At 43.7% G+C, this 18197-nt stretch overlaps 1 protein-coding gene across 1 annotated transcript in view; it reads left to right on the top strand.

Annotated features, from left to right (window-relative positions):
• Positions 1 to 18197, top strand: part of SETBP1 (SET binding protein 1) — a 336685-nt gene that overhangs the window by 232212 nt on the left and 86276 nt on the right. Inside the window, exon 3 of the mRNA XM_034774276.1 lies at positions 7724 to 11186. Within this exon, the coding sequence (XP_034630167.1) occupies positions 7724 to 11186 (3463 nt within the window). The remainder of the gene's footprint in view (positions 1 to 7723; positions 11187 to 18197) is intronic.

Consider the following 18197-nt stretch of genomic DNA (forward strand, 5'->3'; position numbering starts at 1 on the left):
TTTTTTGGAGATCTCTGTTTTCTCTTTCTTTAGAAGTGTCCCCCCTCACTCCTGTCATCCAATAATATTTTGTCATACATACTAGCTTTATATGATGGAGAAACCCAGACCAAGATTTTTGAAAGTGATTAGTGATTTTGGGTGGCTCCATTTTTGGATGCCCAATTTAAGAAACCAAAAAAGGGCCTTATTTTCAGAAGGCAGCTGCTCTGCACATTCTGAAAATCATGCCTCACATTGGGCACCAAAAATTGAGGGCATCCAAAGTCACTGGTCCCTTCTAAAACCCTCAAGGTAACATTTAACCAGGAACCTAAGTCCCATTTTCAAAAGCGACTTGAGCATGTAGGAGTGGGAACCCAGTGACTTTCAAGGAGGCTTTTGCTCCTGAGTGCCGAACTGACTTTTAAAAATAAGACTTTAGACTAATTTTCTAGGGGGAGTCAGGGATGGCTGTGAGATAACAGCAAGCACTTTCCAAGACCCTGGTTCTAAATTACATCATCCATTTATGAAAAGCTTCCACACTCCCTGTCCTAAAAACAGTGTAACAAAGGACACAATATCCCCAGAGCTAACTCTGATATGTCACGGTGGATGCCAATCCCCACAGACGCTCCCGATGTTATTAATTTTTAAAACAAACTTGCTGATTGAGGTTCTGACTGCCTTTAAATTGTCTCTACAAGGAGACTGTGTACTAATTAACCCACGAAACAATCAATGATGTACCTTTTTCAAGTTTCAGGGTGATTAGAATATGAAAATGAAGAGCACAATGGTGCAGATGTTTTAAAATCACAGCAGACAGCAATTAGTGACATGGGAACCAGCTGCTTATCTCTCCAGATAAAGCCTCTTAATAGGGAATTACACTTGAGGAGCCATTACACAGATGGATCTGCGAATGATTTAAAGAGGGGGCGTTATAGTATTAACTTTGATTTGTGAGCCAGGGTCTTGACAAGCTTTATGCTTGCTACCTCTGGAAGAAGGTGCATTTGGAAAAGGGGGCTCCTTACATATTAGCAGTCAAGTTTCTTTTAGTGTTTTTTTTTTTAACTTATATCAATTTTTTAACCTATATTATCTTTACTAAGGGCTCGCTTTTGACCAGTTGGTTACTGGGATCTCTTCTTGCTCTTATTGTTCCTGCTCTGGGACAGTAAGTGGTGCATGGATTTAAGGGGGAGGTTTTGAAAGGGGAATGATTTTTAAAAAGTGTGAGGTATTCAGTAATTAAATGTCAATGTTTCCTATGGACCAGATTCTGTCACCCTTAAAGCTGACAGAGTACATCACCCTTGTGGGTTGGCAGAATACGGCCCTTTCTTTTAAGCAGTTAGCTTGTGGCTTGGACTGCATGCCATCATAAAGGCATAAAAGGGGATGATAAATTCTATATGCACCTGTGTAAGCTACCCAGATCGGAGTGTGCAGCGGTAAATGGGCAGCATAGAATCATAGAATATCAAGGTTGGAAGGGACCTCAGGAGGTCATCTAGTCCAACCCTCTGCTCAAAGCAGGACCAATCCCCAACAAATCATCCAGCCAGGGCTTTGTCAAGTCTGACCTTAAAAATCTCTAAGGAAGGAGATTCCACCACCTCCCTAGGTAACCCATTCCAGTGCTTCACTACCCTCTTAGCGAAAAAGTTTTTCCTAATATCCAACCTAAACCTCCCCCATTGCAACTTGAGACCATTACTCCTTGTTCTATCATCTGCTACCATTGAGAACAGTCTAGATCCATCTTCTTTGGAACCCCCTTTCAGGTAGTTGAAAGCAGCTATCAAATCCCCCCTCATTCTTCTCTTCTGCAGACTAAACAAGCCCAGTTCCCTCAGCCTCTTCTCATAAGTCATGTGCTTCAGCCCCCTAATCATTTTTGTTGCCCTCTGCTGGACTCTTTCCAATTTTTCCACATCCTTCTTGTAGTGTGGACAGAGTACTCCAGATGAGGCCTCACCAACACCGAATAGAGGGGAATGATCATGTCCCTCGATTTGCTGGCAGTGCCCCTACTTATACAGCCCAAAATGCCACTAGCCTTCTTGGCAACAAGGGCACACTGTTCATATCCAGTTTCTCGTCCACTGTAACCCCTAAGTCATTTTCTGCAGAACTGCTGCCTAGCCACGCGGTCCCTACTCTGTAGCAGTGCATGGGATTCTTCCATTCTAAGTGCAGGACTCTGCACTTGTCTTTGTTGAACCTCATCAGATTTCTTTTGGCCCAATCCTCTAATTTGTTTAGGTCCCTCTGTAGCCTATCCCTACCCTCCAGTGTATCTACCACTCCTCCCAGTTTAGTATCATCTGCAAACTTGCTGAAGGTCCATCCTCCAGATCATGCATGGAGCAAGTTGGAAGTGGATGCTCCACCTCCCTTATTCTCTGGGCAGGGCAGCTGAGCTGGAGCTGGGTGTGTTGTCACTTGCAGCTGACACAGGTCTATGCAGCATCGCCAACCCTGTGTGTTAAAAAATCCTGAGTCAGGCTTCAAAAATCATGAGATTGGATTACAAATCAGGAGATTTTTTAAAAAATAGACTACTTCGGGGTTCATTTCAGTTTTGTCCTCTGCATTCTAAGCTTTTGGGGGGCACTTACGCTACGTTTTCCCATCTTGTCTATGTAGCCATGAGGACTAGGAACTTACTGTTTTAAAAATTAAAACTGAGATTTTCATATAGTCACACCCATCCAGGAGCTAGGGCTTTTAGAGTGTCTCCAAAAATCACGACACGTGTGCTAAAATCGTGGGAGTTGACAACACTGCGAGACTAAATTCCTACCCCCTCCTCCCTCAAGAAAGGATGGCAGGCAACGTGTTTCAGAATTGCTGGATAGGGAAGGAGTTCCCACATTGCTGTGATTTGGGGCCTCATGAAGAGCAAAATGCAAACACGGGCAGGCCCGGCTGATGAAATTATACAGATAGACCAAAAGCTAAATACGAATAAATCTTCCATTCCCATGAATGGGCCAGATTCTGCTCTCAGTGCTACTGACATAGCTACAATTAACTCTGCTGAAGCCAACAACCAAGCTGCGGTATATTATGTACTGGCAGTTGTACAAAGAAATGGATTCCATAAAATGCAATGAGAAATGGTCATCAGCTGTTGTCTGGAGAGTCCTGTTCACAGTCACCCCCACTGAAAGCTTCAGTCCCCAGGGCTATCTTGACTGTGGGGAGGAGGCGGGGGATTGTTGTGGGGTTTTTTGTTTGTTTTTTGTTGTTGCTCTGTCTTTGTTCACAATGCCCTTTGATTGTGGTGCTCACCCAGCAGGGGAAACTGAAGCTGAAACATTAGGGACAATGGGATCAGGGGGTGATCCAGATGGATACACTGGGAACAAAATACACTTAACTGCATTACTTTCAGCTAGCTGATTTGCCAGTTCTTTTAAGTAAACAGTGCCCACGTATCAATTGCAGCAAGTCAAATTCGACCTGCTGCAGGCCACATGATCTCTGGTTGCCATGCTGGAGTAGCGTATGCTGAAGAATTCTTTTCGAGTGACATGCGTGTGTCGGGGGAAAGTTCATAGTAAATGATACTGGAAGAAGCTACATTAAGAGACCCAGTGGGCTGTTGCATGCTTGGGCGAATACATAGTTTTGATAGAATGCATGGATGGCACAGGCCTGCAAACCCTTCCACAAGGGCTTAACTTTTGAAGTCCTGTTGAAATCATGGTGGCTATTTTGTGCTTAAAGTAGAGCACGTGATTAAACAATTGCGGGACTGGTACTTTAGATGTCACATGTATCTCTTTTCATGCATTTCAATATAAATCTTGTACTTCTCTGTGGTATTGTAGCAACAGCAGGGCTATCGTTAGAGATCTGTTGGTCGTTTCCATGTCAGCCTCCGCTTTGGGAGACAAGATGATCGGAGCGGAGAGGTAACTGGCTATGTCTAAACTACACCAATGTGTGAATTGCAGAGTGCACCAGAGTGTTGCTATCTAACTGCCCCATGTGGACGCTGCTGGCGGGAGCAGAAAGGTACCTCGTTTGCTTTAATATAGACCTTTTAGTTTGCATCAGCAGTGTCCACACAGGGCAGTTAGAGTGCAACACTTTGGGGTGCTCCGCAATTCACACCCCTGTGTAGACCATATTGCTGCTCAGTGTAGACTGGGGTTCTCAAACTGGGGGTCGGGACCCTTCAGGGGGTCATGAGGTTATTACTTGGGGGGTCGCGAGCTGTCAGCCTCCTCCCCAAACCCTGCTTCACCTCCAGCATTTGTAATTGTGTTAATTATACAAAGAAGTGTTTTTAATTTGTAAGGGGGGGGGGTCGCACTCAGAGGCTTGCTGTGTGAAAGGGGTCACCAGTGCAAAAGTTTGAGAACCACTGGTGTGGATAAGCCCTGAGTCACAACAATTCAGCTGATTTGCATTTGGCATCCAAGTTGTCGATCCTCAAATTATTATTACTATTTTTAGCCCTGAACTAAATATTTTTGCCTCTTTTAAGCTAAAGGTGGGGGGCATTAGCAGCATCTGATTTTTTTTTTCTGACTGCTATAACCCTTACTTTTCAAATGAAATTTCTCATGGCATTGAGTTTCACAACTCAGCCTTTTGGGAGGAACTTTAGGGTTACTTTGATGCCAGCCATAGGGCTAGGTGCTCCACTGAAGTAAAGTGCTACATCTTCATGGATGATCCATAGTTTCATAGATTCTAGGACTGGAAGGGACCTGGAGAGGTCATCGAGTCCAGTCCCCTGCCTGTATGGCAGGACCAAATACTGTCTAGACCATCCCTGATAGACATTTATCTAACCTACTCTTAAATATCTCCAGAGATGGAGATTCCACAACCTCCCTAGGCAATTTATTCCAGTGTTTAACCACCCTGACAGTTAGGAACTTTTTCCTAATGTCCAACCTAGACCTCCCTTGAACAGTGGAGTGAGAGTGGAACAGTGCCATCAGAGCCCTGTAATTTCTAGTTTTGGGGGAGAGGGGTTAAGTGAGAAATCATTATTATTTTGGGATCTTTGGGGCATCGATTGCGTACTCCTGTGTTTGTACAGCACCCAGCATGACCCCGATATGGAGCTTTCTGGTTGCCACGGCAATGTATATGTGCGAATCATGTAAATATTAATGAAAAACAAGAATCACACCAGGTAGCCCTCTCAGTGTGGTAGCTGCTTTATAGACTGAGGTGGAAGCAAGAGGTATAATCCTGGTCTGACTGAAGTCGATAGCAAACCTTCTGCTAAGAAAGCCTGCTGCTAGACTGCTTGATAAAGTGCGATGTATTTCCCCTTCCATGTCCCACAGTCTCACTGTGAAAGCCAGGATAAGGAAAGATTGCACCCCCATGTCTGCTCCAAGGAGAGTAGGGAGGGATTGATGGTCTGCAGTTGTGCCTGGACCTTCACTGGAGTCAATCTTGCCCCCTGGCTCGTCACACTGCACACCATAAGAACCAGGCACAATCTGGTCTGGAAGCTGAGCCGGCAGAAGCATCAGGGGGTCAATGAAGTTGAATATGCATCTCGTGAGCTTGATCATTATTTTAAAAAATAATAATTGTACACTAAATACAGTATTTCAATGCCCTCCTTTTTCAGTGGCCAAAGGGGATGGAGGCGGGTGGCTACATTTTGATAGGTCTGGCTGAAGAAGGATATCAAATTCACAACCCTGGAAACTGAACTCCTCCATGTAAACAAGCAGATTGTGTCATCCTAGAACCCCCCCCTTTACTTCCTGCTCCATGTGATTCAGCACTGAACTAGAGGGAGCTGCTTGTAGAACGAGGGGCTAGTTCATTCCTCAGGATCTGTTTACTGCTTCTTGGGCTCTGGGAATAGGCTAAGAAGAAGGGTTCACAAACCCAAACACCTGCAATTTACAACAGCTGCACATTCTGTTTTCTCACTTTACTTTTCCTGGGAACCCTTTCCTTTCCTAAGCATGCTCAGCCCACGTGCACAAGTGCTGAACAAGCCACAGAATTGAAGAATCTCCAGTTACTCCTTGAGACAGTGCACCAGAATAGCTTAATTATTATGGTATATTCCAACAAGGCCACATGCCTGACTTTTACATACACACACTAAGGATCTATCACCACCCACTTGCCAATAATATGCATGTTTACAGGTCTCTAAACATAAACCCTGAACCTGGTGGTTCAGCACCTTTAAACATAAAAACATACGAATGGCCATACTGGGTTAGACCAGTGGTCCATCTAGACCAGTATTCTCTCTTCCAACAGTGGCTGGGGACAGATGCTTCAGAGGAAAGGAACAGAGGAGGGCAATTATCGAGTGATCCATCCCCCGTTGTCCACTCTCAGCTCCTGGCAGTCAGAGGCTTAGAGGCACCCAGAGCATTGTGTTGTGTCCCTGACCTTGCCGAATAAGCATTGATGGTCCTATTCGCCATGAATTCATCTAATTCTTTTTTGAACCCTGTTATACTTTGGCCTTCACAACATCTCCTGGTGATGAGTTCCACAACTGGACTGTGTGTTGTGTGAAGAAGTACTTCCTTGTGTTTGGTTTAAACCTGCTGCCTATTAATTTCATTGGATGACCCCACATTATGGTGTTGTGTAAAGGGGGTAAATAACTTTTCCTTACTCACTTTTGCCACACCTTTCATGTTTTTATAGACCTCGATCATATCCCCCACCCTCTTAGTTGTTTCTTTTCTAAGCTGAACAGTCCCAATGTTTTGAATCTCTCCTCATATGGAAGCTTATCATTTATTTGGTATTCACAGTCTAATTACAATCACAGCTTAGTACTGAAGAGTAGCTTGCAATACTATATGTATGAAACACGTTTCACAGCTTGACATAGAGCGTCACAAAAATGGATAGGAAATCATCATAAAACCAACAAATGATTACAGGGGAGCAAGAGGCTAGACGTGGTCAGTACATGAAAGTGAAGTGGGTTTGTTTTGTTTGAAGGGGCTTTTGAAAATGTTATGTCTGAAACATACGTAATTTCTTCATCTGAAGAAATTCCACTGAGAATCAATGTGGACTTTCATTTGCCTTGCGCTAGTCTTCAACATAACTGTGCCCTTAATGTTATCCCTGAAGTTTGAAGGGATATTGTCAGATTAAAAATCATATTGAAAATATTGCTTACCTACATTGCAAATTACAGTTCATTAAATTGGAAAGAGATGTTAAAAACTAATTTGGGTCCTGATCCTACCTTCCTGTAGTCACATGAGTAGTCCAGTTGGGCCTACTCACATATATAAAGCTAAGCATTAGCACCACGCTGCAATTTTTGAGCTGCAAACACCGGATCTGATTCTGTAACCCTCTCTTACACTGACAGACTGCCCACAAAGGCAATGGTTACTCAACATGAGAACAGGTTGCAAAATCAGGCCATTTACAAAGGAAGGTTTTGCTTGTGTTAAAAGTGTGCAAACACACACACACACAAACTCCCTGTGTATATCCTTAGTCATTTAAAAGTGTATGGAAATATTTCTCTTGGTCTTAAGGTTGCGAAAAGCTGCATTTACAACTCATAAATATGTGGTCAAGTTTCACCTATGTCCTTTTGAAGGAGACTTTACAAAGTATCTGAGAACTTAAGAGAAGATCATTTAAGAGAAGTTGTCCTTCAACGTGCAAGTGTATAAGATCTTTACGTTAATGTTTATGATGGGCCCAATAAACACACTTTTTTTTTTCATTTTCTTCTGCTTTGCAGGTTTATGACCGGCCCCCAAAGCATTCTGCTCTGCACTATGACCCAGGCCTCCAACAGGACTTCACCAGTGACACCTTAAAATCAAAGCACCAGCAAAAAAGCAGCAACCAGCACCATCTTGACTGGTCCGCAAGCTCTGACACAGGATCTGCTTCTCAAAGTTGCTTCCTCAATACAGAATCCAGCCGAGAAGCAGCTAGTGCCACCAAGGTTTCTGCTCAAGAGCCAGTTGTTTCTTTCAGCAAGCCTCAAACAAAGAAATCTGGTGCAGGAAACACATGGAGTCAGTTGTCAACCAATAATAAAGAGCTGGCTGTATGCAGTGCAGTTCCAGCGCCAAATAACCTCACTGCAGCATCCCAGCCTAGCAATCCTTCCGAGTGCAATGGGCTTTCGCCTCTAGTGGATAAAGAGGGAGGAGGCCAAATGGAGATCCCTGACCAACCCACTGGGAACACCAAGAAGAAATCCAGCAAAAAAGACTTAATAAATCACACCATCCAAAACACAGATGTAGAATGGGTGAAAAATGCTCAAAAAGCATTTGAGAGCAAAACCCATGACAGCATGGAAAGGAAAAAGGAATCTTATTCAACGGACAAAATGCTAGAAGCATCGCCCTCGAGGCAGAACCCAAGTTCTGCCAATGGTTCTGAGAGTGACACCAGTCACGTACGAATTACTATCCCAATAAAGACTCCGACAGCAGATATGTCTGGCCACAAAAGGAAAAAAAGGCAATCTGCAAAATCTTCAGCAGATAAAACTCTCCAGGAAAAAAGCCTACCTTCTGGACTTCCCATGAGCAGTGAAGTAGCAAACAGGACTAGTTCACAACTGGAGGCAAGCAAAAAAGATCTTCGAGCCATAAAGCAAGGGAAACCTCCTGAGAATGAGTCCCCATTGACGGCTATTGAGAGCAGTGGGGTCACTGACAAAGCTCCCCCAAACAGTGCAAGTAGGCTCAGAAAATCTGCAGCTGCAACTTCCATGTCCGCTCCTAACAATCTTTCTGCATCTAGCAAATTGCCACATGTCCAGCACCCAAAACTTGCAGCAAAACGGAGATGGACCTGCAGCAAACCTAAAAACATGCTTCAAGAAACCTCCATGGCTACATCCGAGAAGCTGATGATAGAGCCTCCGTCAGCCTATCCCATCACTCCATCTAGCCCTCTGTATACCAATACAGACAGTCTTACGGTGATTACGCCCATCAAGAAAAAAAGAGGACGACCAAAGAAACAGCCTTTGCTCACTGTCGAAACTATCCACGAGGGAACCTCCACCAGCCCGGTCAGTCCAATCAATCGAGAATTTCCAGGCACAAAGAAAAGGAAGAGGAGACGGAACCTGGCTAAGCTGGCCCAGATGGTCCCAGGGGAGGACAAATCCATCAGTGAACTGAAGTTTCACAAAAAGGTCGGCAAGCTGGGCGTATTGGATAAGAAGACCATCAAGACCATCAACAAGATGAAGACCCTCAAGAGGAAGAATATTCTGAATCAGATCTTGTCCTGCTCCAGCAACATAGCTTTGAAAACAAAAGCCCAGCCACCGTCCAGCGCAGGGCCTGCGACCATCGATGCCAGACTAGGGAAGCAAATAAATGTCAGCAAGAGGGGGACTATCTACATTGGCAAAAAACGGGGCAGGAAGCCAAGAGCAGAGTTGCAGCCCCCTCCAGAAGAACCTAAGACAGCCATCAAGCACTCAAGGCCTGTTTCGAGCCAGCCAGAAAACCCAGCAGTGCCTTCCAACTTGCAGTCACTTGTGGCATTGTCACCAGCAGCTATTCATCCGCTTTCAACACAGTTAGTGGGGTCTAATGGCAACCTTAGCCCTGCAAGCACTGAAACAAATTTTTCAGAGTTAAAAACTATGCCAAATCTTCAACCCATCAGTGCTCTTCCTACAAAAACCCAGAAAGGAATGCACAGTGGAACTTGGAAGCTGTCTCCACCCAGGTTAATGGCTAACTCACCTTCCCATCTCTGTGAAATAGGTTCTCTGAAAGAAGTCACGCTGTCACCAGTGAGTGAGTCTCACAGCGAGGAAACCATACCAAGCGACAGTGGAATAGGTACAGACAATAACAGCACTTCTGACCAAGCAGAAAAAAGCTCAGAATCCCGCAGGAGGTACTCTTTTGATTTCTGTACCCTGGACAATCCAGAGGCCATACCATCTGACACCAGCACAAAGAACAGGCATGGTCACCGGCAGAAGCATCTCATTGTTGATAACTTTCTCGCTCACGAGAGCATTAAAAAGCCAAAGCACAAGAGGAAAAGGAAAAGCCTGCAGAACAGAGATGACCTCCAGTTTCTTGCAGACCTCGAGGAGCTCATCAACAAGTTTCAAGTGTTCAGGATTTCCCATCGAAGCTACACATTTTACCACGAAAATCCATATCCTAGCATTTTCAGGATTAATTTTGATCACTATTACCCTGTGCCATATATCCAGTATGACCCATTGCTCTATCTTCGCAGGACCTCTGACATGAAGTCTAAGAAGAAGCGTGGTAGACCTGCCAAAACCAATGACACCATGACAAAGGTGCCTTTTTTACAAGGGTTCGGTTACCCTATTCCCAGTGGGAGTTACTATGCACCCTATGGAATGCCTTACACATCAATGCCTATGATGAATCTTGGTTACTACGGTCAGTATCCAGCTCCTTTGTACCTGTCCCACACACTTGGAGCAGCTTCCCCATTTATGAGACCCGCAGTGCCCCCACCCCAGTTCCATTCAAGCTCTCATATGAAGATGTCCACCACTGCCAAGCATAAAGCCAAACATGGAGTGCACCTGCAGACGCCTGTGGGAATGAGCCTTGGAGACATGCAGTCCTCCTTGGCGCCTCCAAAGGTTGGAGGAACAAGCGTTTCTAGTGGCCGACTTCACAAAAGAAAACACAAACATAAGCACAAGCATAAGGATGAGCGAATATTGGGGGCACATGAAGATCTGAGTGGTCTTTTTGCTAGCAAGTCCACCGGATTCTCCAGCCATGCGATCAGCGAAAGGCTAAGTGGCTCAGACAAAGACCTTTCCTTGCTCAATGAGAAAAGCAAGCATAAGGAGAAACAGAAGCACCAGCATTGTGAAACGGGACACAAAGGCTCAAAGAGTAACTTTGAAGTGGATACACTGTCTACATTATCACTTTCTGATGCCCAGCAGTGGACGCAGAGCAAAGATAAAAGTGACTCGAGCAATGATCCCATTGACTCTTGCACAAAGAGATACTCGGGTAACACTGAGAGTAGTGCAAGGTCAGAGTCCCTGGACATGTTTGGTGAAATCAGTTCCTCCATCGAAAAGCGGGACAATGATGCAAGTGGGAATAAAAGAAGAAGCTTTGAAGGGTTTGGAACTTACAGGGAAAAGGACATTCAATCTTTCAGGATGAATAGGAAGGACAGAAGTACCTATGATTCTTCAGCCTCTTCAGGTAAGCCCTGAATTTCTAACCTGAACAAAAAGGAGCTTGGCATTCTCAACTGTTATGTTCCTTTTTAAAAGCTAGTCACTTACTTCTCTGTCATTATATAATTAAACCCCCATGATTATCCAAACTTTGGCTTGTTGGGGAGTTGGCAAGAATGTTGGCTAGATCTAAAGCCAAAACCTTTTAAAGACAGTTCGTTATTGCATAGTATTTTTATAAATATTTTCTCTATTTCTCTCCTATTTATCCTCACTTCTTATCTTTCCATTGAAAATCTCTTGGGCACTGGATTCTACAGCAGTCACTACTATAGGTAATTGCTGGCAAGGGGAGCACTGCAAACTTTCCTATTGATGGAATCCAGTACCTCTCACCACAGTGAATTGAGTCTTTGCTTGCACAGCCCTTGGAAGTAGAGCCATCATATTAAAGAAAGATTTTCTCCTATGGCATGGAGGGCCTACAAAAGATGCCTGTTGATCACTAGTCTTAGTCCCATTAGGTGTGATGGGAGTTAAATGGTAGTTGTGGGACACTGAGCCATCCCCAATAGTTGTGTGTTGTAGTGCCAATCAGGAGACCCAGGAATCCCGGCGACAGGCTGTTTTTGGATGGATAAACAGGCAGGGACCCCGGTTAGAATCCTAGTCTAATTCTCTCACTTTCTGGTCAGCAGGAGTCAGGCAGAGTCGTGCACTTCAGACCGGGGTGGTAGCAGGGGGAGCCTGGTGTCACTGAAGCAATAAGACCTAGATGATTAAGGAGCAAGGTTGATTGATTTTTAGCACTTATAACTTAGAAGGTAAGGTGGGTAGGTGGGACTGGGAGGAAGGAGGAGACTTGAAATTCCATTTGGAGGTTCAGGGCTTCTCTTCCCCACACACTGGAACCTTGTCTGCAGACAAAATTGGACTTTGCATTATAAAGGTGCCTTCCTGGTAATGACACAGAGACTGGTGTTTTGCTGCAGCGTAAACAACTTTGGCTTGGGAGGAGGCCCAGAGCTCCTGCACCATCAGATATCCCATTACTCTCTCATAAAGCACATTTCACGCTTGGGTTCTGGAGGAACGGGCACCTTATTGGAATGGCCAGGTTTGGAGGAGATTCAGAGCTGGATTCTGAATCTAGAAAGGCACATCAAATTTGGGTCATTCCTGGCCTCAAAAATGAAGGGGCAGAATCGCTGTTGGGGAAGGCACTGGGAAGCAATATAGAATTTATGCAGCCTGCCCATATGAGATTCTTAGGCTTTTGATTAAGAGCCAAATACTGCTCATGTTTAAGTTAACTGGATTACTCCATTTTCTTCACTGTGACTAGGATCTGGCTGTAAGTAAAGAACAGCAAAGTTTTAAATGGAAGAGTTACTAGGTAAAATACATATAGCTAATATTCTTCCTGCCCTCCCCCGGTGTACTAGGCAAATAGACAGAGTTTGACCAGTCTGTAATCTTTAGTCAACAGAAAACCAACCAGCAGTTTGGAAATATATTCATAAAAATGGCTACATGGACAAAGACCAATTGTAATAAATGTGTGACATACAGAAATGCTGGAATGAGACTGAATTTATTTCCTGGTCATAGTCAACCAACATGAATGAGTCAGTTACAAAAGGTTAATACCCCTATCATAGGGTGAGGTCATTATCCATGGACTGCAGTGGCTTCTTTTACAATGATGATGTCATGTCCTAATGCATAAGGATTCAGAGCCCCCATCATTTTTATCCTGAGTACATGCTGGACATTACTGATTTCCCAATATGGGAGCAGTTGCATTTGTAGGCACTTTCATTTGCATGAACCAGAAGAACTGCTCAATCTTAATTTTCCAAGCTAATCCATTTAATATACGAAAAGAACATTCTCAAGAGGAAAAAAACCTAAAATAACTAAGGACACTTTGAAACTGAGCCCTAAAATCCCCCTACATTTCCAACCAAACTGACTTTTAGTTCAGCTGAGGGTAGAATTGTTTGTTAATAAAAAGCCTGATTCATTTTGTTTTCCCATGGTGCATTATTGATGTCAATACAGAATAAGATGAAGTGGTTAGACCTGCAGTTTCTGCTTCACTAGACTCAGTGTTCCAACTTTTAAAAATGGGTTTATATTTAAACCGTAGAATTTCTTACTTTCATGACTGCTAATAGGTGTTGTTCCCGCATGACCTAATCCATCAAGTTGCAGACTATGAACTGTTTTCTTCATTGTCAAAGTATTATTTAGATGGAAAAATCATCCACATTTAGGTAACCAGAGCCAGCTAACCAGGGCCATAACTTGCACTACAAGAGGAAAAATATTAAAACTAAAGAGCTCTGCCAAGAAAGGTCTGGAGCCAAGACTGCTCATTAAAGTCCAAGAACATCTGTCCGCTTATGATTTTCTAAGATCTCAATGCAACCTTGTTTTTTTGCCTTTCCCCTTCACTGATATTCTCAGTTGCAGTCTGCTCTTGAAATTGTCCACAGCTATTAACTGGTGTCCACTGAGGACAGATTAAACTTTTCCATGATAACCCTGACCTTCTTTCTCCTAATTCACCTTGTATTTCATGGAATTGAGTGCCAGAAAAGCACTGTGAAATATGTAGTCCTCCAGCTGGAGGCTGTTCCGTAGCTGTGATAGTTCTCATCAGGCAGTTTTAGTCTCCCACTATTTACATATAATATATAATAATGATAAAGAAAGGCTTCCTGAATATTCAGACTAAATTTTAATGCAGATTCACAACAGACTTTCAGGTCAGCGTTGTCCTATCCTGGTAAATCTTATTGCATGGTGTTTCAGTCACATGTCCTCAGCAGTATACGTGCACTGTTTATATCTCTAGGTTCCTCTTTACTATATGTTGCTGGAGGTAAAATATGCAACTAAAAGTATGCCGTGTAAGGAGATAGCCGTGATAAAAGTCAGGAGAGAACCACTTAAGGCTATCGAGTGCCCATATGCTCCTAACAGTTTGCAGTGCAATGTGCTGCTGGAAGTGCCATTTCATTTTTTAAAAAAATCATTATTTATATTCCAGTAGTACCTGAAGGCCCCAGTAGAGATCAGAACCCCACTGGGGTACGAATCGGTCACACACAGAGCAAGAGACAGGCCCTGCCCTGAAGAGCTTGCAATCTCAGTAGACAAAAGGATCAAAGAATCATGATCCCCATTTTACAGATAAGAAAGAGAGATATTCAGTGATTTGTATCACATGGGGGTAGAATGAGGGAAGTATAATAGCAGTTCCTTCCCTCTCTCCCATAAGTACTGTGATGATAAATACATTAAAGCTTATGAAGTCCATACCTACTCTGGCCATGGAGGTCCTATAAGTACCATAGCTAGATGCTATCTGATTAAATATAGGTTGTGAGTATAATGGAGACAGCAGCAAAGACTGATAACCAAAAAGCTACTCTGTACAGTAATATATTTCTGTGTATCCCTTTCCTGAGACTGATCACGATCTAGGGGTTATTTTATGCTTAGATTATCTCTGCAGGTCTTTGTAATTGAAGATTACACAGGAAGAGATTATCTAGCACGCATATCAGACATCCTGGCTCAAACATCAGCTAATAAGGACATGGTTTTCATCAGATACCATGTGGGTACTATGCACAGTTAATTTACAGGAGTATAAAGTTAATCATATGCAGCTATTAAGAAAGGTAGTAATCATCAATCTCCAAGTGTCAGGTATTTAGCATGATGAACATGCCTTATAAATTAATACTTAACTCACCTACACAATATCCTGTAGTCCCATCCTCCACCACTCCACATGGCACCAGTTTAACTCAAATGTTCAGTGGAATCAGTATCTCCTTTAGATCACAGATGGGAAGCACGAACAGATGAAGCTAAGGGAACCAGCAAAGAGGTCAAACCAAGCTCTAGGTATCAGCCAATGTCTGCTAGGATATACACGAGAGCTGTCTGTCTATCTAGCTTTTTAACAGTTAACCACAAATATGACAAAGGGAGAGTAGGAGAAATATTGGGCTAAGGCTCTAGAACAAGAGATACAGTGAAATGGGTGTGTAACCATTCTACTGCTGATACAGTATGTACTGCTTTAGAGGCAATCCTGCAAACACACAAGTGAGTAGCTTAACTCTCTTGAGTAGTTCTGTTTTAATCAACAGGACTTCTCTCATCATTAAAGTTACCCTCAGGCCTAAGTGTTTGTAGGAATGGGCCATCTACACTGCACAGAATAAATCTCTGGAAATCCCCACCAAATAGTGTTGCCTGATGAAAAACAAGACTTGATTTGCACATAAACAAGCATGGCAAACTGTTGGCAACGTCAAAACCTGTTTTGTTTTGTTTTTTGAGGGATAGCCTACACTGTTCTCTGATGCTCTCAATGGGCAGCTGGAGAGAGCTACTTTTCACTAGTGGGTAAAGCGATTCCTCTTTCTGTGTGTACAGAGAATCCCATGTTAGGGATAGCCAGATAGTATTAGTCCACCCCAAATATTGCTGTGGCTTGCTGAATATCGTATTCCATGAGTAGTTTTTTGTAGTTCCCCAGTTCTAGATCTGACTGCATACTCTGCACTGAATATGTTATTGGATGAATAGCAGCAACATTTTTTCAAAAAAGATATTTGATTCATGCTTTCTTTTTGGTGAATGTTTTCTCATTCAACCTGCTCTGGGATATCTATATGTATCTCTATGCTGATCAGATCTTATATGTATAGATGATATGTATTATTATTTATTTTTTGTATTATCAAAGCATCTAAGACCCCCGGTCGTGAACCTACATTGTGCTAGGTGATGTAAAAACACAGACCAAATTGTGTGTGTGTGTGTGTGCGTTCCCTGCTCCGCCACAGACCTCCTATAAGACCTAGTCAGATTACTTAGTCCCTCTGAGCCCTATCTGTAAAATGGGGGCAGTTACACCTTCCTACCTTACAGGAGTATTGTGCAGATAAGTTCATTAAAGATTGTTAGGTGCTCAGATACTTCAGGGATGGGGCCAGATCTGTCCCTGAGATAGATACGAACACGATATCCAGGTGATCAATTTCATTTCCCATATACAGTTTGACATATTAATTACCTTCACTGTGCCCACAAATCCATCTCCACTGTATCTGCTTCTCACATTCAAAGCCCTGAGCAGCTTCAAACACGAGCCATTTAAAATCAACCCATAAAGTCAGAGGCTTGCTTCTGTCCATAGGATCTGAGGGGCAGAACAGGTAATATTCAGTTACAGGTTGAAGGTTTGATATGTCATGACTCAGCAGGGCTTGCATGGGAGCTTGACCCAGGGCCATTCTTTATGTATTCATTCACTGGCATCACAGTGTCTGTCTAGGCCCCTAGATGCTTAGGGATCTCTTAAAAATGAAACTACTAACTAATTGGCTCCATGGCCTCAGAAAAGATCTCCTGGGCCTTTAGGATACATTGCTGTCTGGTTTGCTTTCTGCAGTGTTAGTTATATGCCACTGCAGAAGCAGAAAGCCATACTAGCCTGACCACTGCTCTGCTCTAGTCTGGCACTTCCTACATAGAAGGGATGAAGAGAGAAAACGATAGGCTGACAGGAGGAATACAAAGCAACAATGAATCAATATGGATTGGTCCAAAAGGCAGCAGCCTCACCACACCAGCTGCCTATCAGTATGAAGTTTTTGTCGGCATCGCAGCAACGGAGGGTTAAGAACATTTTAATTAACAGCTTTAGCTTGATTTACTGCAACACTAACGTTAAATAATAATTTAGAGAAAAGAGTCTTCTGTTTAGAGAGCAGACACAAATTGGCTTGACTGAGAAAGACAAACACAGAGCAATTCCCAGGTAGGTGTAGAAAGAGAGCGATCCTAGGGGAGAAGTTTTGGATTTCTGTTGCGTCTTCAAAGTGAGTCTTTACATTTAAGAAAGCATTTGAGAAGGCTGAAGAAATCTTAATAGGAATCTACAGTGTCGCTTAGTGGATGGCATGCAGCGGTTTGCAGTTTGCTTCAGCACCAAATCGGACTTAATTTGCACATAGATTAGTGCTAATTGCAAGAAACAAATGACTGACTGCAATACACCATCAACTGTTAAGCAAAGGAAGGGCTAGATGGCTCATAGGAGTTTAGTAATGAGAGATTTACGCCGTCGGGTCACTGGTTAAAAATCTGGTCTACAATAATAGTGACCGAAAGTCACTGACATCATAGTGATGCTGGAATACAACCGTAATGATGCGGTTGCATGAGCAGTCAAACAAAGCCTTTATATAACTAAGTTAAATAAATAGAGAGCCAGTTTTCCTTTACATGGGGACCTGGCCAAGATGACTCATAAACTGCAGTATCTGTCATGTCTGATATCTATAAAACTGTGTGTAACTGGAGTAACTGCACTGGCCCCAGTGGAGTGATTTCTGGTTGACTTTGCTGTAAGTGATATTGAAAGCTGACCAAACCACCCTTAGACAGCACTAGGAAGCTACTGGGCACACCATGGTACATGAATCAACTATGGAACATTAAGCAGCTAGGAAGTGGAATAGCTCAGGAATTGGGAAATGGACTATTGAGGTTTTCACCTCTAGGTTAGGGTTACCATTCGTCCGGATTCCCCCGGACATGTCCGGCTTTTTGAGCTAAAAATAGCGTCCGGGGGGAATTTGTAAATGTCCGGACTTCCCATGCAGAGCGCGCGCGGCTAACAGGGCAGCCGGCCAGATGGTGCCACTTACATGGGGCTCTGACAGCCAGAGAGAGCCCCTCCTCTGCTTCCCCTGCAGCAGAGATCACTCCCTCCCTCCCTGCATTCGCAGATCGCCTCCGGCAGTCTGGAGCTCCTCCCCCACTGCTGCCCAGCATGCCGGAACGAACGGCTCAGGCCGTTCCTGAGCAAGCTCACAGAGACCTTAGGCGAAGGCCAACGACAAGGGGACCAAGGGGTCGGAGAAGGGGCAGGAAGGTTCTGGAGGGGGCAGTCAAGAGACGGGGGGGGGGTCGGGAGTTTGGGGGGGGCTTTCTGGGGGAG

The sequence above is a fragment of the Trachemys scripta genome, chromosome 6 (genome assembly GCF_013100865.1).
Source record: "Trachemys scripta elegans isolate TJP31775 chromosome 6, CAS_Tse_1.0, whole genome shotgun sequence".
Lineage (NCBI taxonomy): Eukaryota > Metazoa > Chordata > Testudines > Emydidae > Trachemys > Trachemys scripta.